This window comes from Haliotis rubra, unplaced genomic scaffold, assembly GCF_003918875.1.
Source record: "Haliotis rubra isolate DU_JTF1 unplaced genomic scaffold, ASM391887v1 Scf100, whole genome shotgun sequence".
NCBI classification, from domain to species: Eukaryota; Metazoa; Mollusca; class Gastropoda; order Lepetellida; family Haliotidae; genus Haliotis; species Haliotis rubra.
The window spans coordinates 834,810-859,402 of record NW_025764893.1 but is presented as its reverse complement, the minus strand read 5'-3'; the positions used below and the strand labels follow the sequence as shown (position 1 = coordinate 859,402).

At 38.8% G+C, this 24,593-nt stretch overlaps 1 protein-coding gene and 2 long non-coding RNA genes across 3 annotated transcripts in view; all 3 read left to right on the top strand.

Annotated features, from left to right (window-relative positions):
- LOC124266896 (protein ZINC INDUCED FACILITATOR-LIKE 1-like) overlaps window positions 1-6,721 on the top strand; it is a 35,954-nt gene extending 29,233 nt beyond the window's left edge. The window contains exons 11-14 of the mRNA XM_046701738.1: window positions 2,422-2,540; window positions 3,151-3,224; window positions 4,020-4,181; window positions 5,702-6,721. Coding sequence (XP_046557694.1) covers window positions 2,422-2,540; window positions 3,151-3,224; window positions 4,020-4,181; window positions 5,702-5,885 — 539 coding nt within the window. The 3' untranslated portion in view covers window positions 5,886-6,721. The remainder of the gene's footprint in view (window positions 1-2,421; window positions 2,541-3,150; window positions 3,225-4,019; window positions 4,182-5,701) is intronic.
- Window positions 6,722-9,373: 2,652 nt separating this feature from the next.
- On the top strand, window positions 9,374-10,239 carry LOC124266616. The gene is made up of 2 exons (XR_006895801.1): window positions 9,374-9,530; window positions 9,565-10,239. It is a non-coding gene; the product is annotated as an uncharacterized LOC124266616 (long non-coding RNA).
- Window positions 10,240-10,653: 414 nt separating this feature from the next.
- On the top strand, window positions 10,654-24,030 carry LOC124266621. Its single transcript, XR_006895802.1, has 3 exons — window positions 10,654-11,564; window positions 16,694-16,696; window positions 24,021-24,030. It is a non-coding gene; the product is annotated as an uncharacterized LOC124266621 (long non-coding RNA).
- The last annotated feature ends 563 nt before the right edge of the window (window positions 24,031-24,593 follow it).

Below are 24,593 nucleotides of genomic sequence, written 5' to 3'. Positions count from 1 at the left end.
TGTATGTCATGGCATGATTTCCAATTCCTACCTCCAATTCCTACCCAGTGTGTATGTCATGACATGCAATCCTCCAGTTCCTACCCAGTGTGTATGTCATGACATGATTTCCTCCAGTTCCTACCCAGTGTGTATGTCATGACATGCAATCCTCCAATTCCTACCCAGTGTATATGTCATGACATGATTTCCTCCAATTCCTACCCAGTGTGTATGTCATGACATGCAATCCTCCAATTCCTACCCAGTGTGTGTGTCATGACATGCAATCCTCCAATTCCTACCCAGTGTGTGTGTCATGACATGATTTCCTCCAGTTCCTACCCAGTGTGTATGTCATGACATGCAATCCTCCAATTCCTACCCAGTGTGTATGTCACGACATGCAATCCTCTAGTTCCTACCCGTGAAGGTCCGGGTTAGAATTGGTCTTCGACAACACATGCTTGTCATAAAAGGCAACCGACGGGATCGGATGGTCAGACTCGCTGACTTGGTTGACACATGTCATCGTATCGAATTTGTGTAGTTAGATGCTCCTGCTGTTGGTCACTGGATTGTCTGCTCGATTATATACAGACTGCCGCCATATAGCTGAAACATTGCTGAGCGCAGAGTAAAACTAAACTCATTCACTCCAATTCCTGATCAATTATTCTTACCAGGATTCCACATGGCTTGTGTCCATTGAAGAAAGATACATCCTTTCTCATGTAGCATTGACCTGTGAAGCTCTGCAAGGAGGCAAGGAGATGGGGGTGGTCAGGTTCGCCGACCTGTTTGAGGTCAAGGTCATTGTGTAGGTCAAGGACATGTCAGTCACTGCATTGTTGGGCTGTTTCATGTAGCTGGAATAACAGAAGAACAACTATACAGTCAGCTCTCGTTAATCCGACACTCATTAATCCGACAATCATGTTAATCCGACAAAAAATTAGGGAACCATTTAAAACAGTGTAATTACTCTCGTTAATCCGACATTCTCGCATTCCGACTCCGACACACCAATCTAGCAGCTGATTATTGTAAATACAGTGTAAAAACATTCGTTAATCCGACAATCAACACAGCCGGTCGGATGATCCGACCGTATATCCGACCGTATACAAACAATCACACGTGAGTGATAATTAGCGTGTGCCTTACTGGCTGCTTGACAGCGGCGTCAGTGAACATCAAACTTGTTAATTAGGAACACAGGATAATTAATTGAGACGATTTAATCAAGAAATAACAGTGGAGCGAGCTGTATAAAATGTTTATGATACAACCAACATGAGTTTTCATCACAAGATATTGGTCACGAGTACACCACCTGCTAAGCGACCCCTTGTAGAAGTTACGCCATTGATCAAGAAAGAAATCTCCTTTGAAGAAAGACAAACCCCAGACAACAAAACAAGAAGTCATCACTTTTGCTGAGCAGAAGTTTGATGTGAAGATTGGACGATCAACCGTATCTGACATCCTGAAGCAGTCTGCTTAGTGGTTGAGCATCTCTATGACTGATTCCAATGCTTCAAGCTATCTGAGGCCAAAACATCGTTGAACACTTTGCAAACATTTCTGACACACCACTTAGATGTGTTTGATGTTAATGACCATCAAAGATTTTTTCAAGTTATAAATTATATATGTTATGATACACGCCTGAGTGTACATTAGACGTCCACATGTTATTATGGAATTAGTTGTATGGAAACTGTAACATCCGGGTCATAATGGCAGCTGATATGCGGTAAAAACAAACGTGAGTTTTGTGCCAATGTGGTCATGAAATAGATATGAAACTGTTCGCTTATGTGATTGTATATGTATGTTATGCCATCTATGAATGTTAATAAATGAAAACAAGTATGTATTGTTAGTATTTTTTATTTCTGTGAATATTTTTACATACGATGAAGATAACTAGATCTACCATTTCTGATATGCATGCAACAGTATGACGATCATGACATTTAGTAAACATTGATATTTTCACACAAATACATTAATCCGACATTTTCATTAATCCGACATTTTCGTTAATCCGACATATTTCTCTGCAACCACAAGTGTCGGATTAACGAGAGTTGACTGTAGTCCGTGTTATTTATTCATTAACCTGTGCTGTGCTGTCTCCATCCATTCTCGAACACCTGGCTGTCCCTTTCTCTGCACTCCTCCCTCGTAACAAGTAGTGAACTGTGTCAATATTTTAATGATAGTTTGTTAAACAACTTTTTTATTTTTAGGACAAAAATTCTGCAAACATCTCACAGAGTGGGTATGATGTTTTGATTATGATCAGCGTTTCATTGAGTATTTTATGTTTATTAGTTTTCGAGTTAGATTGCAATTCATCGGTCCGCTTTTGAGCCAAACGGACTATAACGAACAAGCAAAACATAACATGATGTTTCTGATTACTTTTTGCAGATGGCATGGGGTTCACATCCAACGAGATTGGTCTGGCGCTGGGCGTGGTCTCGGTGCCAATTCTGGTCGTTCAACTATTAGTATATCCAGCAATGGTTCTCAAATTTGGAATTAAGAAGGTAGGACAGATGTCTGCTTAATTGCAGTGAATATTTTATAATGTCATGTCAGCGTTCTTCTTGCCTCATGAAGACGGACTATTAATAATAAAGTCTTTGTTAACCCAGAGACCATATAATAATAATCTATTATATGCTCTCTCGTTAACCATAGGTGTATTAACATAATACATGTCTCAAACACTGATGAATGATGTATCGTGACAGCAGTGGCAGAATAGCTAAATTAATGGTCCCTGTGGAGGTATTTAGGGAGGACTCCCCCAGCACGCATGTGTAGAGAGCTAGCAGAATGGCGACCATGTGCTCAGTTGTGTACTCACACGTTACTATGAATATGGGTTTAACCACACAGAAATAGCCAGCTTTTCATAAGTTGCTTTCCTTTCAAATAAGGCTGACTCACCATGACATAACTAAACTATTGAAGGTGTGATCCCTTCATGCCCTAAAGTAGCTGAAGGGGTAGACCAGTGGCAAAACTCCTGATACAGACTATCTCGGAGGCCGGAGATGTGATGTCTCCATATTAGTGGGAATTTCGTCAGATTTTAACAGATTTCGATAGAATTTAATAAGATCTTTGAATATTTGAATTTTGCTCTTGCAGACCTTCCTGATAGGAGGAATGGTGTTGGTGGTGACAGTTCAGACGCTGCCCATGCTGCACCGGCTTCATGACAAGTAAGTGACTGAATGTTGTTTTATGTACACTCAATATGCAGGTCCCCGATTCACAAAGAAATCGTAACGTTACGACTGTGATAACTGCAATGGTTTATCATATACTTACGACAGTTGTAGCGGTGTGTTAGCTTTGTGAAACGTGGACCAGGGTCCCGTTCCTCAAAGCGTTCATAGAGGTATGATGATCGCAACTCCCATGCTTTAACATAGACTTATTACTGTCGTAGAGCTACGATCGCTTTGAGGAATGGGGCGCAGGCCTATAACTCATCATTTGGTTTGTTGTCTAAATTGATTGTCAGATCCATAGTCAAAATTTACAGGTGACCATCAAATTGCTGGATTATTACTGAATCCCGCGTTAAATGACAAACAAATTAAATCAGAGCTTTTAAGCAGGAATGGCATTCTTGACTTTCTGACTTTGGCCCCAACGTTGTTTTGAGTACTTGGAAAAGCGGGGCAGTGGGGTAGCCATGTGGTTAAACCGTTCGCTCGTCAAACCAAAAGCCCAGGTTTGATTCCACACATGGATACAATGTGTGAAGTCCATTTCTAGTATTCTCTGCCATGATATTGCTGGAATATTGTTAAAAGTGGCGTAAAACCATACTCACTCACTCACTTGGAGAATCAACTTTTTTAACCAAATCTTTTCCCTTTTCCATGTTTTCTTTTCCACGGTTATGGATGATTAAAGTCTTTTTTCGATTTCACTTTTTATTTTCTTTGTAAAGTCTAATGTTATCAATGGAAAGAACTGGTTCATCTTCTCCTAACTTTGGTCTTCAGCAAGGTGTTGTTATGGACGCTGTTGATGTTGATTACGTTGCCGGAGAGACTGGCCGTCAACTGCTGCTTTTCTGGTTCGTCCTTGATGATAAACAACTCCGCCAACCCACTGAATGCCGGAACAGTCAATGGTATAGCCATGACCTTCACTGCTATAGCAAGGTCAGTGATACCAGAAGAGTCTACTAGAGGCTGAACTGTAATCAGAAACTTTTTGTGATCAGTTGTGATTTCATCAACTCCATATTGTTGTAAGCTTTAAGAACAATCCTGCGAGTAGGATGTACATGAACAGTGTGTATCAACTTTATGTTCATGTGGACACTGTATGGATCCTTTGTATGAACATTTAATTTAAGTGGACCTATGTAGAAACCTTTAAGTGGACCCTGTGAGAAAACCTGTAATTTAAGTGGACCTACGTAGAAACCTTTAAGTGGACCCTGTGAGAAAACCTGTAATTTAAGTGGACCTATGTAGAAAGCTTTAAGTGGACCCTGTGAGAAAACCTGTAATTTAAGTGGACACTATGTAGAAACATTTAAGTGGACCCTGTAATTTAAGTGGACCCTATGTAGGAACCATTAAGTGGACCCAGGGAGGGAAGCTTAAATGTAAGTGGACTCTACGTAGGAACCTTTTGAGTAGACCCTGTGTATTGACATCTAATTAGAGTGGGCCCTATGAAGGAATCTTTGAGTGGATCCTGTGAGGGATCCTTTATTTTAAGTGGACCTATGTAGCTACCATTAAGTAGACCTTGTGTATGAACATCTAATTAATGAGGACCTTATGAGGGAACCTTTGAGTGGATCCTGTGAAGGAACCTTTAAGTGGGCCCAGTGAGGAAACCTTTAATTTAAGTGGACCCTATGTAAAAATGTTTTTTGGACATGGAACCAATGTATAAACACTTTATTGAACATGACTTTGTGTAAATACAGTCGGGCACCGTTGTCTCGATATTTATGGGACCAAGAAAAAATATCGAGTTATCCGAACTTCTAGACATCCGACCAGGGCATATGAAAGGAAACAATTCCGCAATTTCAACAGTTTCATGATAGTCACGTGATTACACAAAACCCTCATTGGATTCTCTCTATAATCCGTTGTCAGTAGTGTTTGGTCGTAACAGTGAGTACTTCCGAATTAATTATAATTTAATAACAAACAAGTGGCACCTTCATCTCAATTAGGACTAATTAGTTTACACCAACACACCCCTTTGATTCATGCCACACCTTGTGTAAATGTGTGGAAATACCCTCAGTTTAGAGGGATACTTGCCCATGAAAGGTAGGTGAATATCGAGTTCCTTTGCAAATATCGAGTTAAAAGGGTAATTTTGCTTGTTGGGACCATGAAATTATATCGAGATATCCGAAATATCGAGACATCCGTATCGAGTTAAAAGAGCTTGAATAATGATAAATCATGAAGGATTTTGCCGGGATCGAGATGTTATATCGAGACAACCGAGATATCGAGTTATCAGAGTTCGACACAACGGTGCTCGACTGTATGTAGCAAACATCCAACTGGTTAAACCTAGAAACCAATTTATGGTTTCCCTTACCAATATATAAACTCAGCATAGCACTTTACACACTTGTCCAAAATCTGTGGTTAATAAAGGTCATATGAGGTGAAGGTCATCACTTGTATTCTTCTGTTTACAGGACTCTAGCCCCTACAGTTGGAGGGAGTGTTTATGCCTGGTCAATCAGCTATGGTGCGGAATATCTCGGGCCACCATTTGACCACAATCTGGTGTTCCTCATCTTCGGCTTAGTGTTTGCTATTAGCATCATACAGTGCCTTGTGCTACCAGAGAGCCTCAACAAGCAGACCAAGAAATCCTGATTCACTGTCAAGATTTCCTTGTTTTATTTGAATGGAATAGGAAAGACCTATGTTTGTGAAATCCAGAAACATGACAAGAATTCCAAATACAGAGGCATTTGCCAGAACTTGTGTTTTTAAGGGATTTGTTAAGTTTGTTGTTGTATTTCTGAACATTTCCATTGTGGCAGCAGCAATAACGTCACTGGCATACGATCCAAGCTTCGTGTTCACGGGGGATAATGTGGAAATTATTGCCGTGTTCCTGATGATGTGCCAGACAACACCATGGTAGCCCCTAATACCTGATCATGGGCCAGCCCGAAATACCTGACAAGAACACGTTATGGAGAGAAGCTGTTGTATCTATTGATGTGTTCCTTATCATGTGCCAGCCCGAAATACCTGACAAGAACACGTTATGGAGAGAAGCTGTTGTATCTACTGATGTGTTCCTGATCATGTGCCAGCCCGAAATACCTGACAAGAACACGTTATGGAGAGAAGCTGTTGTATCTATTGATGTGTTCCTTATCATGTGCCAGCCCGAAATACCTGACAAGAACACGTTATGGAGAGAAGCTGTTGTATCTATTGATGTGTTCCTTATCATGTGCCAGCCCAAAATACCTGACAAGAACACGTTATCCTGACAAGAACATGTTATGGAGAGAAGCTGTTGTATCTATTGATGTGTTCCTTATCATGTGCCAGCCCGAAATACCTGACAAGAACACGTTATGGAGAGAAGCTGTTGTATCTACTGATGTGTTCCTGAACATGTGCCAGCCCAAAATACCTGACAAGAACACGTTATGGAGAGAAGCTGTTGTATCTATTGATGTGTTCCTTATCATGTGCCAAGAACACGTTATGGAGAAATACCTGATGTGTTCCTGAACATGTGCCAGCCCGAAATCCTGACAAGAACACGCTTATCCTGACAAGAACACGTTATGGAACAGTTAGCTGTTGTATCTACTGACGTGTTCCTGATCATGTGCCAGCCCGAAATACCTGACAAGAACACGTTATCCTGACAAGAACACGTTATGGAGAGAAGCTGTTGTATCTATTGACATGTTCCTGATCATGTGCCAGCCCGAAATACCTGACAAGAACACGTTATCCTGACAAGAACATGTTATGGAGAGAAGCTGTTGTATCTGATGTGTTCCTGATCATGTACACGAGACAATAGTGGCAGTTCAAAATATGACATGAAGATGTCATGAAGAGCTTCTGCTGCATCTGTTAATGTGTACCTTCATTGTGCAAGGAACACATCAAGTTTGTGTTCATGGAAAGTAGTTCTGTTAATGTTTACTGATGTGTTCCTCATACAGAGAACGAGTCCAGCATGGCAGCCAAATATCATCACAGGCATATGTCCTTAATCAGAGTTTTGTGTTCATGGAAAGGTAGCATGGAAACAACTCATTCATTGTTGATAAACTGAATCGATCATGTCAGACTTTACATATGTGTTCTTTATGGACGAAAAATGTGGAAAGGTTATGAGGAAATTGTTGATTAACTGAATCGATCATGACATAGTGACAAAAATACATGTTTTCTTCTTGGACAAGAAATGTGGAAAGGTTATATGGAAAAACCTGGTGCATTGTTGATAAACTGAATGGATCGTGACAGGAATATACATGTTTTCTTCATAGACAACACATGTAGAAATTATATTTGGAAACCGCCTGTATCACTGACACTAATCCCAGCATGACAGCATGACAGCATGACAAGAAACTATATCTGTTCTTCATGGACAAGTAAATGTGGAATTCACAATGTTCCCGATGAAGCGGTTGTGGTGACTATGGCAGTTTAAGGACCATGACAAATGAACCATGTATGTGAGTGAGTGAGAGGTTTTACGCTGCTTTCAGCAATATTCCAGCAATATCATGCCGGGAGGCACCAGAAATGGGCTTCACACAACCATCTATGGAGTCCAGCTACTGTGTCTGGTTATTGCATGTTATGGCTACTTCTATGTACAGTCGGGCCGGTGGGGTAGCCTAGTGGTTAAGGCGAGGATCCGGGTTCGATTCCCCACATGGGTCCAATGTGTGAATTGCCATTTCTGGTGTCCCCCGCCGTGATATTGCTGGAATATTGCTAAAAGTGGCGTAAAACTAAACTCACTCACACACTCACTCACTCTATGTACAGTCCCCATCAAGTACAGGCGCACCAGGGAAAATTAGCAGACAACAACCAATCAGCATCCACATAAATGTGAATCATATGACAACTTACCACATTATAAATGGAGATCCCATCAAACCAAATGCAATTGGCACACCTTGTTTTTCGCTGTCTACATGATTTACTGTATAATTCCACTGATTATAACTACACTGTGTACATATTCACCTGTTTGGATGCTCTCTGTTGTTTTTATTGGTGTGCCTGTACTTGAATGTTAAGAATCAATCCAGGGTCTATTAGTGGTGTTCCGATTAATTGAAATAATCGAAGATTGGTCGCAGTGACCAAACGACCAAGCAATCGATCACATTTTCTCATAATTGAACATAAACGATTTTGGAACTACTGTTTTAGTTTTTGAAAAATACTTGACAATAGAACGTATCTTAGAAGTTGTCAGGGCCTGAAAACGTGTTTATTTCACTTCACTATCTGAAAGGTCATGACTGAATATTTCTCTAAGACTCCAGGAAATTTATGTTCATGACATATCAGTCATCACTTGAAAGTAGCAGGTTGCATCATGTTATACATATCTGCAATAACAACCTGGATAGGAAAATCTGAAAAATGACGCTAACCAATTTTTTTCGATGATTGTTCGTTGGCAATGAAGCTATCATCAAGTGTGATATTTCAACCAATTCCCAACGCTAGGGTCTATGATGGCCCAGTTGTCAAGGGTGCTACAGTTTGTTGTGATATCCTGAGTTTGAATTCCAGAATTGCTCTTGATGTTTCTTGTACTAGTTACGTTGTTACCATGGTTACGGGGGTATCTATACACTCTAGATTATGCATGTTTGAGCCAAAACAGTTACCTTGAAGCAGTGTTTAAAACTCCCAAAATTCCAAGCTCGACAGCCGGACTGGTAACTTAAAAAAATTATCAGTCTGGATACAAACTTGCCTGTCCAGTTTTCAACAATAAAAAAAGAAACCAAATCAGGTTTCTGAATTCTTTACTGTTTGTAGGCATCGCAATGAACTACATAGCACTAACAGGCAATGCACGAGTTGAGGTACACTGAAAGTACACGTGTTGTGATTGGTTATCGTAACATGAACTGTCCAATCGTAAATAGTTTAACATAATTATCATAATACCTTAAACACCTCAAACTGACGACAAGAGAACCTGTCTGATATGAAATATTTACTTTTAGGAGTAAAAATATCTACCAGACCACCGGACAGGCTACTTTTCAAATTTGACCGTCCGAGATGAAAATAGACCGTTCTGGACGGTCGGGCAGGCGGGAATTTTAAACGCTGCTTGAAGGTTGACATGAACATCCAGCATTTAGTCCGATGCCAGTGGAGTTCCTCATAGTTAAACACAGGGACAGGGGCTGGGTGTGTGTTGTGGTGGGGTGGGGTGAGGGTTTTGAGAAAAGTGGGTCTATAACATTATTTTCAGTACATAAAATACCCGGTCTTGTCATTAGCCATGTTCTCAGACTACAGATGAAAGTCTGACACAAACAAGTCAGATTGTTATCAAACAAAAATTAATTTTCGGTCCTGACCCATTTTTGGGGACGGCCATTTTTAACATTCACCATGTGTTCTTTCCATGCCATGTGCATGCACATGTATATATTGGAGGGGGGATGGGTCATTTTAATCAAAATCATTTATATTGGCATATCCAAGGAAGGACACTCCATGTGGCTTCTTTGTCACTTCCGACATATGCTCTCGGTGCCAAGGGAATTTGTGCACACGTGAGCCTATGAAAACATGGCAAGTGTGTGTATGTGAGATTTTGTTATTAATGTGAGAAAACAGCTTAGTCATTAGATTGTGTGTTAACAAAATGTTAAGGTGCTTCCCAAACTTACTAGTCTTATAACTCTCTTTTTTTTATTGCTTATCCAAATATACCGGTATTATGGAGATATTCAGAATGGTTTTTAGTCAAGAAACCACAGAGGACACATATTGTATGGTTCAGATTATGTATTTGTAATTAGTTCATGTTGCTTCACTCCTAACTGCCGGCTTAAACGATCGATAATCGGAAATTTCATTGATGGGAAAAATTATCAATGAGTATTGATATGAAAATGGTGTCATCGATAATAACATACATATACTTTGTGATGAAATAAATTTTGGTATTTATGCATTCCAAAATTATGTTCAGGATGATGTTTTGTTTGTAATCCATGCATAATGTGTCACCACTCACCAGTGATGTGGAATATGTTGATTCCTTTCAGACTGTTTTGGCATTTACAAAGTTACATTTCCAATATTTATCGATAATCGATCGATATTTAATTGCAATTATTGTTCTCTATGATCCATATCGATAGCCAGCTGTAGCTACATTTACTTATAATTCCTGGCAGTGTGGTCCGTCCATTTGTCTCATACCCACAATTTGACGTGCAGAGTTATCTCCCCTATATTGGCATCCCAGAAACAAAGAATTATGGGTTTTAGCCTCGTCTGTCTCACAGCCCCCGAAACCACAATATTTTCCCTACTGCCCAGCCCTCCCTGCAGTGCTAAATCCCTAAATGAAGCAAGTCTAGATTTCCTCAGGTTCTTTGTCACGTCTTACTGAGGCTCCTTTTCAATTTAAATGGATTATTTGTTACTATCAAATTTGTATATATTCAGGGGCTAAGTGTTAGTCTAGTTTTAACCCTGTAACCCTGACTATGTTTCTGGGGTAGCCAGCATCACACTTTGCTCACAGGTATCACCATAGTGGTACCTGACTTCGACCAGCATCACATCAGTTGTTTATTCCTGATGAAGATGACAAGCATACCATTGAAGGCAGCACAGACCAAGACAGTCTGTGAGGATTATTAATCAGCCTATGCAGTTGTGCTTAAGAACTAATTACTAAATAGAAGCAAAATTTTGGTGGTTGTGCACAGATAGACATGATAGATATTTCAATAATTGTAGAAATGTAGATAGAGTTGTTGTTTTGTCCTAAAGGGTAGTTGTCATGTGTAAACAACTTGTCCGATATTACCTGCTGATGAGTTGTCTGCAGATGGTTGTGTTAATTACAGGTGTTCGTTGTGCAGGTGAATCCAGTTACCTGCTTTGTGATATATACATGTAAATATATGACTGTGTCAGATTTATTTCCTGACATTTTCATAATTATATGATACATATACGAAGTAATTTTTTTATACAACATGGTATGACTAAAGCCTGTTATTTTTGTCCAGAGTCACTTTACATAAGTTATTTTAAGATAACTTTAGACTGAATAATGCCAAGGTGTTAAAAGGCTAAAGTAGGATCAGAAATTCTACCAGTGGAGACTCCGATCGCAATCTCTACTAATTCTACCAGATCGCAATCTCTACTCAGATATATATAATGTTATTTTGATTAATGTGCAGCTGTTTGTGGTACAATATAAGTAGTTTTTTGTGGGTTTCTGAATTGTGGTGTGATAGAGAATTGTTTGAAGTAAGAGGGATGATGATGATGATGGTTTTATGGGTGCTTCTATGGCAGTCAAGTGGACATTTTCAACGTATAAATATTACTGTTGTATATATGATGTATGTTTGTGATTATTTGCTGACCAATCAGAATCAGGTATTACTGTTTTGTGATTCGATCCTTTTGTTTTGATTGGTTGTAAGCGTGATTGTATGCGTCATTTCTACCAGGGGCATAATGAAATAGCCACAGAAAAGTCAGTGAATATATAAGTTGTTTCAGTATCGTCTCAGTTGGTTAAGGAGTTCTCTGCCCCTGAACTTCTTGTTTTTGTTTGTTTTGTCTGTTTTGTTGTTTTTATTGAAAACAGCTGTTGTTTTTTTGCATGTTTAGTCAATTTTACTTTCATGATTATTTTTCGCAATCTCATGACCATGTTTTAGTAATCGCATAAACTTTTTTTAGGAATAGCACGCAGGGGCATTGCACGAATGTCTTATTTCAATAAACTCATCAACTTGTTTAGTTATCTCATGAACATGTTGTTTTAGTAACATCATGAGCTTGTTGTTTTAGTAACATCATGAACATGTTGTTTTAGTAACTTCATGAGCTTGTTGTTTTAGTAACATCATGAGCTTGTTGTTTTAGTAACATCATGAACTTGTTGTTTTAGTAACATCATGAACTTGTTGTTTTAGTAACATCATGAACTTGTTGTTTTAGTAACATCATGAGCTTGTTGTTTTAGTAACATCATGAGCTTGTTGTTTTAGTAACATCATGAGCTTGTTGTTTTAGTAACATCATGAGCTTGTTGTTTTAGTAACATCATGAGCTTGTTGTTTTAGTAACATCATGAGCTTGTTTTTTAGTAACATCATGAGCTTGTTGTTTTAGTAACATCATGAGCTTGTTGTTTTAGTAACATCATGAGCTTGTTGTTTTAGTAACATCATGAACTTGTTGTTTTAGTAACATCATGAACTTGTTGTTTTAGTAACATCATGAGCTTGTTGTTTTAGTAACATCATGAGCTTGTTGTTTTAGTAATATCATGAGCTTGTTTTACATCATGAGCTTGTTGTTTTAGTAACATCATGAGCTTTTAGTAACATCATGAGCTTGTTGTTTTAGTAACATCATGAGCTTGTTGTTTTAGTAACATCATGAGCTTGTTGTTTTAGTAGCATTTTGTTGTTTTAGTAACATCATGAGCTTGTTGTTTTAGTAACATCATGAGCTTGTTGTTTTAGTAACATCATGAGCTTGTTGTTTTAGTAACATCATGAGCTTGTTGTTTTAGTAACATCATGAGCTTGTTGTTTTAGTAACATCATGAGCTTGTTGTTTTAGTAACATCATGAGCTTGTTGTTTTGTTTTAGTAACATCATGAGCTTGTTGTTTTAGTAACATCATGAGCTTGTTGTTTTAGTAACATCATGAGCTTGTTGTTTTAGTAACATCATGAGCTTGTTGTTTTAGTAACATCATGAGCTTGTTGTTTTAGTAACATCATGAGCTAACATCATGATCATGTTGTTTTAGTAACATGAGCTTGTTGTTTTAGTAACATCATGAGCTTGTTGTTTTAGTAACATCATGAACGTTGTTTTAGTAACATCATGAGCTTGTTATTTTAGTAACATGAGCTTGTTGTTTTAGTAACATCATGAGCTTGTTATTTTAGTAACATCATGAGCTTGTTATTTTAGTAACATGAGCTTGTTGTTTTAGTAACATCATGAGCTTGTTTTAGTAACATCATTAGCTTGTTGTTTTAGTAACATGAGCTTATTGTTTTAGTAACATTATGAGCTTGTTGTTTTAGTAACATCATGAGCTTGTTGTTTTAGTAATATCATGAACTTTTTTTATGGTAATATCATGAACTTTTTGTATGGTAATATTGTGAACTTGTTTTACTAAGCTCGTGAACTTGTTTTAGTAATATCATGAACTTGTTTAATAATCTCATGAACTAGTTTTTGGTTTATCATGAAATTGTTGTTTTAGTAATATTATTAACTTTTTGTACAGTAATATCATAAAATCATTAGTTCCAACTACACCTCTTCTCATATATTGTAAATGTTTTTGATTAAATAGCAATGTGTATTTTTGGCCATTTTATGTGTAAATACCGGTGTGCAGAGAAACCAGTGACATTATTAAGGTCAATAATGCAAGACAAGCCACACCCAGTTAAAAATACAGGAAATGGTTAAAGCCAAACTTGTTCTGTTTATTGACATATAAATGTAAAATTAAGTTTTTGGTTAACTAATTGTATGCCACAAAATCACTTACATTTTAATCATTATGAATATGATTTTATAACTGACTTGCAGAGAGACCGGTCCGATTTCTGTACTGATACTTAGATTTGTGTTGCCAGCTTTTTACTTAAAACAATATTGTTCTTTCATTAGGTTAGTTAATGTATAATTATCTATATGTTCCATTATCTTACAAAATGTCTTGGATATTGTTTATTTCAAAATCAGGAAATAAACTGAAAATCCCAATTTGATTTTTATGACATATCTGTGATTATCTTTCACATGTTTTAGAGGGGAATTTCACAATGGCCTACAGTCATTGCTCCAATCAGAGACAATGTGTACCAATGTATGGCATCGGCTCCATTCAGGCAGCTGAGGTACCAGACTGCCAAGGCATAAATATTTGACCTCTCATCACTTACCTCCCTTGGAGTATGCACTTGGTTGTTTAAATACTGGTAATTTTGCCTCCCTTGTCTCAAATCTGATATTTTGGAATTTCTGTCTTTTAGCCATGAAAACTATATATATATCGAGTAAATCATTTTTATGGATGTCAGCTGGTATGACTTTGAATTGAGTTCAAACTGCCACAGTGAAAATGCTGGATAGAATTGCTCCTCAGTAGTCTGTGCATGTTGTAAAAGACAATTAAAGGGATTGTAGGTCAGGCTCACTGACTTGGTTATTGCCTGCCGGTGATCCCAATTGTGTTGACTGATGCTCATGATATTGATCACAAGTTTGTTTGATCCAGACTTGATTATTTACAGACCAGCATTACCCATGAAGATGCAGGTTAAAAAATTGATCTTCAGCAACCCGTGCTTGTTGTAAGAGGTGACAAATGGGATCAGGTGCTCAGGCTCGCTGACTTGGTTGACACATGTCATCGGTTCCCAATTGCATAGATCGATACTCATGCTGTTGATCACTAGATTGACTGCACCAGACTCGATTATCTACAGACCACTGCCATATAGCTAGAATATTGCTGAGTGTGGCATAAAATTTAACACACTCATTCACTCACGATAGACAAGCATGATACATCGTGGCAATATTGTTGAGTGCAGCGTTAAACAAATAACAGATAAACAAACTTTAAACTACATACAACTCAAACTGCCGTGTACTGGCATACTGTAGGTCAACATGTCATTGTCACCAACATGAACTGATCTTGCCAATATTTTTATATACCCTCAATTATATGCCAAAATATTCCAAAGAAAATATGAATTAATTCCCATTTTACAACTCACAAAGTCTTGCTTTAAATAAAAGAAAATATGTGGAACTGCATTGTTCTAATACTACGACATCACTATTGTCATGTGATCGGATGACTTCATGATGCTGTATGACATCATCAAATAAATAACGCCGCTCATTACCAATTGGTGAAAAAACGTAAACGTACAAAATATGATGCAAGGATACTGGTGTAAAAAGTATGATGTTTACTTATAGATAAACCTGTCATCAAGATGTGTTAAAAATATTTTTTAAGATATATACTATTAATTATTCTTTTGACGGAAACTATTAATCAGACATAATTTCCTTGTATTCATGTGTTAAAAAGTGTGAATTCAGTAAGGCCCAGTGCAGTAGAAATTATACCATAACTCCATTTTCAATATTTTCAGTTTGACATTTTGATCAAATCATCAAACTTTTTTTAAATACTTATCTTTAAAATATATATTGTTCTTAAGACCAGCTGACATCCTTGAGACAGGTAGTGTATTGAATGTACAGCCATTGTGCCTACTTTGTAATATATGACTCAAAATAAGTTAAGGAACTCGCACTTTTTCAAGGCTGTGTGTAATACTATCCTTAACAGATTACCTATGAAGTTAGTCAAATGAGATAAAAACTGGTGTTCTACCCGTGAAGATCCAGGTTAGAATTGATCTTCAGTAACCCATGCTTGTTGTAAGAGGTGACAAATGGGATCAGGTGGTCAGGCTTGCTGACTTGGTTGACACATGTCATCGTATCCCAGTTGCATAGATCGATACTCATGCTGTTGATCACTGGATTGTCTGGTCTAGATTCGATTATTTACAGACCGCCGCCATATAGCTGGAATATTGCTGAGTGCGGCATAAAACTAAACTCACTCACTCACTCACTCACTAAAACAGGTGTTCCTTAACGTCCTTAGAGTAGGATACATTGAAACACAGTAAGTGAGTGAGTGAGTTTAGTTTTTAAACCCGGACCTTCACGGGTATGAAACACAGGAAGAATAGAGCCTACTAAAGGACCACTGATGGGAGCATATGTATACATGTTATATACCTCTCAATTTATGATAGGGATACCATAATTCACAAAACTGATTCATATCTAAACAGAATGGCCCATGTGAATATCCCTGTCATAATTTGAGTAGAATATAATTTACCATTATTAAATGATCTTTGCATCTCCACTTTGAATATATATTACTTAAAAGAAGTTAAGGACCACATAATTATTTTATACTATAGTTGGTCAGTCATGCCATATTATGTTTGGTAACATGTAAGAATCTAGTTGTTCTTAACTGCTTTGAGCCAGATATGCTGGAATGTGTGCGAGTGAATCATATCATAAAATCATAAGTAAAATGTCTTTTTCTGAAGGTATACAAAATTATGTATCTTAAACAATATTCATTGTTGCCTAAGTTGTATTGTAACATGAATGTGTGATCCAATTATGTTTTAAACTTTTCGTTTGCCTTTACAAAACTGATTCTACTAATATTTTGTAACAGGTGTAAGTTGTGTCTGACATTTACATATGTTGTGTTTATATTTCGACAATGTTGTATTCTACAAGCATCATATTTTATGGTTGGTTTCTCATATGTTTTGTAACCACTTGGAATAAAGATGGTGTCCTACTTTTACTGGTTGTTATTACTTATGAAAATCCGGGCCGAATTGGCCTTCAGCAACCCATGCTTGACGTAAGAAGTGACTAACGGGATCGGGTGGTCAGACTCCCTGACTTGGTTGACGCGTGTCATCGCATCCCAGTTGAGTAGGTCGATGCTCATGTTGTTGATCACTGGATTGTCTGGTTTACTGACCAGCATTATATACCTGGAATATTGCTGAGTGTGGAGTTAAACAACAAACAAACAAACAAATTACATGTCTGTGTGAGTGTCATCACATCAGTGGAAATTTACAAACAGGTTGTTGATTAGTTAACTTGTTTATTGTTTTAATTTGTTGTAGATATTATAGTTGAAATTGCAGTGACAGTGAAAAAAGTGTTGTCTTTTGCTCTGTTGGGATTCTGGAGTAGAATTGGAGTGAGTAGGGGAGTATGGTTTTACACGGCTTTCAGCAATATTTCAGCAATACTACTGCGAGGGACTATTAGAATTTGACTGCTGCAATCAATGACTCGGTGACTTTGCCGATTGATGTTGTGGTACCTGATGGTGTGGCAAGTGTAAAACAACATAACATGAGACCCGTGAAGATCCGGGACAGAATTGATCTTCAGTAACCCATGCTTGTTGTAAGAGGCGACTAACGGATCGGGTAGTCAGGCTCGCTGACTTGGTTGACACATGTCATTGGCTCCCAATTGCGCAGATCGATACTCATGCTATTGATCACTGGATTGTCTGGTCCAGACTCGATTATTTACAGACCGCCGCCATATAGCTGGAATATTGCTGAGTGCAGCGTAAAACTAAACTCACTCACTCACTCACATAACATGAAGATACACGTTGGAACTTGTCTTCACCAACCCATGCTTTTCGTAAGAGACGACTAACATAATCGGGTGTTTAGGTTTAGGTTCACTAACTTGCTCGATGCCTGTTGTATTCCAGTTGGCAAGATTGATGGTCATGAGGTCAATCACTGGATTATCTGGTCACCACAATGCTGAGTGCTGTGTTAAGCAACAAACAAAACAGGAACTATGTTAATATATCTAGCTGGCATCATGCAACTTGGCATCAGTCTCAATGGCCTAGTGGATGGAGCATCTGGCAACAAAACAAGTTAAAGCGTATGCTTGTTGATGCCCAGCCTGGGACTCTGCTTTGAGAAGATGGAACAAAATCTGGTCAGCTGAGCCAGCATTACGTGTCTGTGTGGTGGTGTCTGTACATAACCATATCTTGACAAGAGAAACCAGTGGTTGACAACATGAGCATTGGGGGGAATCTAGTCTTGAGGATAGTATTAATACTGACTGAAGATTAAGGATAGTGTCAGTACTGGTTGGTAGGTGTATTGAGGATAGTATTAGTACTGTTAAGTAGATTAAGGTTAGTATTAGTACTGGCTGATAGAGAGACTGAGGATAGTATTAGTACTGCTCAGTAGATTATGGGTAGTATTAGTACTGGCTGGTAGACAGACTGAGGATAAGTACTGCTCAGTAGATTAAGGGTAGTATTAGTACTGGCTGGTAGACAGACTGAGGATACTGGCTGGTAGACAGACTGAGGATAGTATTAGTACTGCTCAGTAGATTATGGGTAGTATTAGTACTGGCTGGTAGACAGACTGAGGATAGTATTAGTACTGCTCAGTAGATTAAGGGTAGTATTAGTACTGGCTGGTAGACAGACTGAGGATAGTATTAGTACTGCTCAGTAGATTAAGGGTAGTATTAGTACTGGCTGGTAGACAGACTGAGGATAGTATAAGTACTGCTCAGTAGATTATGGGTAGTATTAGTACTGGCTGGTAGACAGACTGAGGATAGTATTAGAGTACTGCTCAGTAGATTATGGGTAGTATTAGTACTGGCTGGTAGACAGACTGAGGATAGTATTAGTAGGATTGCTCAGTAGATTAAGGGTAGTATTAGTACTGGCTGGTAGACAGACTGAGGATAGTATTAGTACTGCTCAGTAGATTATGGGTAGTATTAGTACTGGCTGGTAGACAGACTGAGGATAGTATTAGTACTGCTCAGTAGATTATGGGTAGTATTAGTACTGGCTGGTAGACAGACTGAGGATAGTATTAGTACTGCTCAGTAGATTATGGGTAGTATTAGTACTGCCTGGTAGACAGACTGAGGATAGTATAGTAGATTAGTACTGCTCAGTAGATTATGGGTAGTATTAGTACTGGCTGGTAGACAGACTGAGGATAGTATTAGTACTGCTGGCTGGACAAGACTGAGGATAGATTAATACTGAGGATTAGTATTAGTACTATGGTAGACAGCTCAGTAGATTAGTATTAGTACTGGCTGGTAGACAGACTGAGGATAGTATTAGTACTGCTCAGTAGATTAAGGGTAGTATTAGTACTGGCTGGTAGACAGACTGAGGATAGTATAAGTACTGCTCAGTAGATTAAGGGTAGTATTAGTACTGGCTGGTAGACAGACTGAGGATAGTATTAGTACTGCTCAGTAGATTAAGGGTAGTATTAGTACTGAGGATAGTAGTACTGGTAGACAGACTGAGGATAGTATTAGTACTGCTCAGTAGATTAAGGGTAGTATTAGTACTGGCTGGTAGACAGACTGAGGATAGTATGACTGCTCAGTAGATTATGGGTAGTATTAGTACTGAGACAGACTGAGGATAGTATAAGTACTGCTCAGTAGATTAAGGGTAGTATTAGTACTGGCTGGTAGACAGACTGAGTACTGCTCAGTAGATTAACAGACTGAGGATAGTATTAGTACTGGTAGTATTAGTACTGGCTGGTAGACAGACTGAGGATAGTATTAGTACTGCTCAGTAGATTAAGGGTAGTATTAGTACTGCTCTGGTAGACAGACTGAGGATAGTATTAGTACTGCTCAGTAGATTATGGGTAGTATTAGTACTGGCTGGTAGACAGACTGAGGATAGTATTATACTGCTCAGTAGATTAAACTGAGGGTAGTATGCTAGTACTGGCTGGTAGACAGACTGAGGATAGTATTAGTACTGCTCAGTAGATTAAGGGTAGTATTAGTACTGGCTGGTAGACAGACTGAGGATAGTATTAGTACTGCTCAGTAGATTAAGGGTAGTATTAGTACTGGCTGGTAGACAGACTGAGGATAGTATTAGTACTGCTCAGTAGATTAAGGGTAGTATTAGTACTGGCTGGTAGACAGACTGAGGATAGTATTAGTACTGCTCAGTAGATTATAAGGGTAGTATTAGTACTGGCTGGTAGACAGACTGAGGATAGTATTAGTACTGCTCAGTAGATTATACTGGGTAGTATAGTACTAGTACTGGCCTGGTAGACAGACTGAGGATAGTATTAGTACTGCTCAGTAGATTATGGGTAGTATTAGTACTGGCTGGTAGACAGACTGAGGATAGTATTAGTACTGCTCAGTAGATTATGGGTAGTATTAGTACTGGCTGGTAGACAGACTGAGGATAGTATTAGTACTGCTCAGTAGATTAAGGGTAGTATTAGTACTGGCTGGTAGACAGACTGACTGAGTAGATTATGGGTAGTAGTATAGTACTGGCTGGTAGACAGACTGAGGATAGTATTAGTACTGCTCAGTAGATTAAGGGTAGTATTAGTACTGGCTGGTAGACAGACTGAGGATAGTATTAGTACTGCTCAGTGTAGATTATGGGTAGTATTAGTACTGACTGGTAGACAGACTGAGGATAGTATTAGTACTGCTCAGTAGATTATGGGTAGTATTAGTACTGGCTGGTAGACAGACTGAGGATAGTATTAGTACTGCTCAGTAGATTAAGGGTAGTATTAGTACTGGCTGGTAGACAGACTGAGGATAGTATAAGTACTGCTCAGTAGATTATGGGTAGTATTAGTACTGGCTGGTAGACAGACTGAGGATAGTATAAGTACTGCTCAGTAGATTATGGGTAGTATTAGTACTGGCTGGTAGACAGACTGAGGATAGTATTAGTACTGCTCAGTAGATTATGGGTAGTATTAGTACTGGCTGGTAGACAGACTGAGGATAGTATTAGTACTGCTCAGTAGATTATGGGTAGTATTAGTACTGGCTGGTAGACAGACTGAGGATAGTATTAGTACTGCTCAGTAGATTATGGGTAGTATTAGTACTGGCTGGTAGACAGACTGAGGATAGTATTAGAACTGTATTAGAGAATAATTGAAAACTGATAGTGGTTTGATGTCGCCATTTTAATACCAGTATATGTTGCTTATGTTAAATGGATCAGTGAGTGAGTTTGGTTTTACACCGCTTTAAGCAATATTCTAGCAATATCACGGCGGGGGACACCAGAAATGGGCTTCACACATTGTGCCCATGTGGGGATTCGAACCGGGGTCGTCAGCGTGACGAGTCGACGCTTTAACCATTAGGCTACCCCACCACCCTAAATGGATCAGATTGGTTCTTGTTACGCCTGTCTCACAGTCCCTGAAACATACCGTCCCGCCTTCCGCACAGTCCTTTCTGTTATGCAAAAGCCGTAAATGAAGCAAGTCTAGATTCCCTCAGTTCGACTGAATCTCCCCACTGGGCTCCTTTTCAGTTTAAATGGAGTTATTGTTTCTCCAAGAGTTTTATATTTTCAGGGACTAGTTTCTACTTCACCGACATAATTTTAACGTATTCATGAAGTGCTCAGTTGCCACTTGCGTAACACAACTAATGAAAAAGTAACATTGTCCACCATTTAAAGAACAGCTTTACTCATATCGGAAGTCATGGTGACTCGTTTCATTAACAGCTACTCGGCATTTACGTTCTTGCTCGAGGCCAAAATGCGTTTTCACGACTGGTATCAAGAGACCTTTAATCTTGTCTTTGATAACTGTTCGGTGTGAGGCATGATGCCTGTCACTCAATCTTATCTAGTATAGAACGAAACAATGGTTCTTCTGAGAAAAAGCTAATAAATTAGAGGATGGAATTCTATGCATTTACAAACTTGTCTCCCCTTGTCATTTTCAGTTTCCTATCAACCCACTCCTCTAATTATCCATGCTCTCCATACTTTTCCTTTTAAGTTTCTTTCGATACGACACGAGCCCACGAGCACTGCCGGCGACCTCTTGCCGGTTGTTTCAGGTTCCTGACATGTAGCCATTTGTATTTTGTGGCTAAATGCGTCAAGTTTCAGGGGCACGCACCCCCTTTTGTCCTGAAAGTTTATTAAATGTTACTAAAATGACCATTGAAACGGGTAAAAATGAAGTGTCCCCCCCCCCCCCCTTCTCAAGTGTGAGCACACGCACGCACGCACGCACACACACACACACACTTCTCAATAAGCTGTATCCGCCCCTGCTGGAATATTGCTAAATGCGGCGTAAAACTAAACCCACTCACTCTCAACTCAAACTTTTACCAGCAACCAGATGTCGGCTGTCATACCTTAATACGAACCTCAGCTGTCAGATTGTCTACATGCATCATAAAACGCCATATTTGACGACTGGCTGAACGTGATATTGTTATTCATATTGGAAGTGAAATATACTGCCCATCAAAAGTTTAGACTCACTAGTGTAAATGTAGCCACTTACTTCTGTCAATTGTTCTAAACTAGATTTTGCTAAATATTCCACACTGTTTAATGGTACTGTTTACACATGAATTGATGTATTGTAAAACAGAGTCGTAGTGTTGAAAAGAGTATTGTCATGAATTCAATAAAAGGTGAAACTCAGTGAAAATTAACGAATTCTTAACAAACCTTAACACCAAAACGCAGCTGTTCACATGCACGATATTTGCACATGCTTTTCAGCAATTTGATGCACGAGGATCATGCAATTCATCTGCATAAGGTTTGCAGTTGGTTCCCCAATTTAGTGGAGAATTCATCTTCAATGTAACCACATATGTCATATATATACATAACATATAGTGAATGCTTTAAGTGAGTCTAAACTTTTAATGGGTAGTATATGTCTAGCACTATACTATAGTATGTTTAACGCCGCACTCAGCAACATTCCAACTATATGGCGGCGGTCTGAAAATAATCGAGCCTGGACCTGACAATCTAGTGATTGACATCATTAGAATGGATCTACACAATTGGGATATAATGCATGTGTGTACGACAAGCATGGGTTTGTGAAGAGAAATTCTAACCCGGATCTTCATGGGTTTATCCATATAAGCGGCAACCGTGGATTTATGCGGGAAGAACAAGGTCGTCTGTATTTTATTAGGACAGCTTGTTCTTATTATTTAATTAACCTAGAAATTGTAATTTGAACTAAGACCTATTGCCTTAGAGGCTAGTGCAAGTCTTACAATGGTGCCACGCAATAGGTTATCGTTATTGTATAAATAAATAAAGCACAGGCAGACACAAAAATAACAAGGAATAAGTAATGTGTCTATAGTTGAAAAATGAACGCAAAAGTAGAGTTTTTTTTTAAATATCCGATTGTGTTTTACAGATATCTATAAAGTATGAAAGCCAAATATGAATTTCTAATGTCTGCGTGCATTGGGGGGTGATTTGCGCGGGTAAAATAAAGTACGGCCGAAAAATAACGGAAAAGTAAGGGAACGCAGAAACACAACCACGTGCGAGCGTGCCACAGTGGTCTAACACACCTACACGTAATGAACGTGCAACATGAACTGTTGGGGGATGAAAACGATGGGTTTTCATTTGTCTGTCATCACCATTGTACAGCTTGTGAAAAGTGAAAACATGCCACGAGGAAGCTCGGTGCAACCATGCCACCGGCAGGCTGCGGCCTGGTGTTCCCACGCATCGTCAAAAACCAGACGCGGTTCCACATCAGGGGTCAGCAGGTGACCTACCCAGATAAACTCGACTACGTGTCAAAACTGCTACGTATCAATGATTCATACGGTTTCGTCATTTTTACGTGACTTACTCGCCTCGGCCACCCCTAAAGCTACAGCTACAGCTACAGCAACAGCAACGCCAGGACTGCGTAGGATTTCAGCCCAGACAGTGAGGAACTGTGTACATGCAATAGGCCGAGACGACCAGTTCAAGAGGTCATTCTGACTGATCAGCATTGTCATCCGCGACGTCAATGTTGTCGAAGACACAGAGGATGGCCACAACAGCAATGGAGACGTGTCACGTTGTTTGTGCTTCTCCGTACAAATGTAAGACGTCGTGTTTACTTGCGTCATGGGGAAGGTTATGCTCGAAACTGCATACAGGAGGTGAACAGATTTTGTGGATGTGTAATGATGTGGGCCGCCATCTCCCATACCGGTAGGACAGACTTGGTACACGTCCAGGGCAAGTTACACAGCGTTACACAGATGATCTTATTCGGCCACACGTCCTTCCCATTATGGAACATCATATTTACAAACGTCATTTGAAGAATCACAACATCCAGTTTCTCCAGATCTAAACCCCATTGAGCATTTGAACAGTTTATTATGTTCTGTTGAACATTTATATAATACGCAACGTATACCTGTGAAAACCACTTTTGTGTTTCTTTTTTTTTTGCAGGGTATATTATTCCTGATTCAATAATAGTTCCAGCTACAGCTTCTTCCGATATGACAAATTGGGGAGATCTTGGAAGACTATTTTCAGGTGATTGCTATTTTCAACTTGTTTTACGAGATAATTACACATGCTTTTTATGTATTTACTGCATATATAACAATCACATAAAAATAATAAAAGCTGACACTGTTAATCATTATGTCCATTTCCACTAAGCTACTATAGCCTGTTCATTCATCCGAAGCGACTGTACCCAGAATATGCTAAATAATGGCAGCACATTATGCAAATACTAATTTGTGCGAATTATTTATACGGCGTTATATTTAAATTATGCAACTAGAAATCACTAGCAGGTATATCAGTTGCCGTAC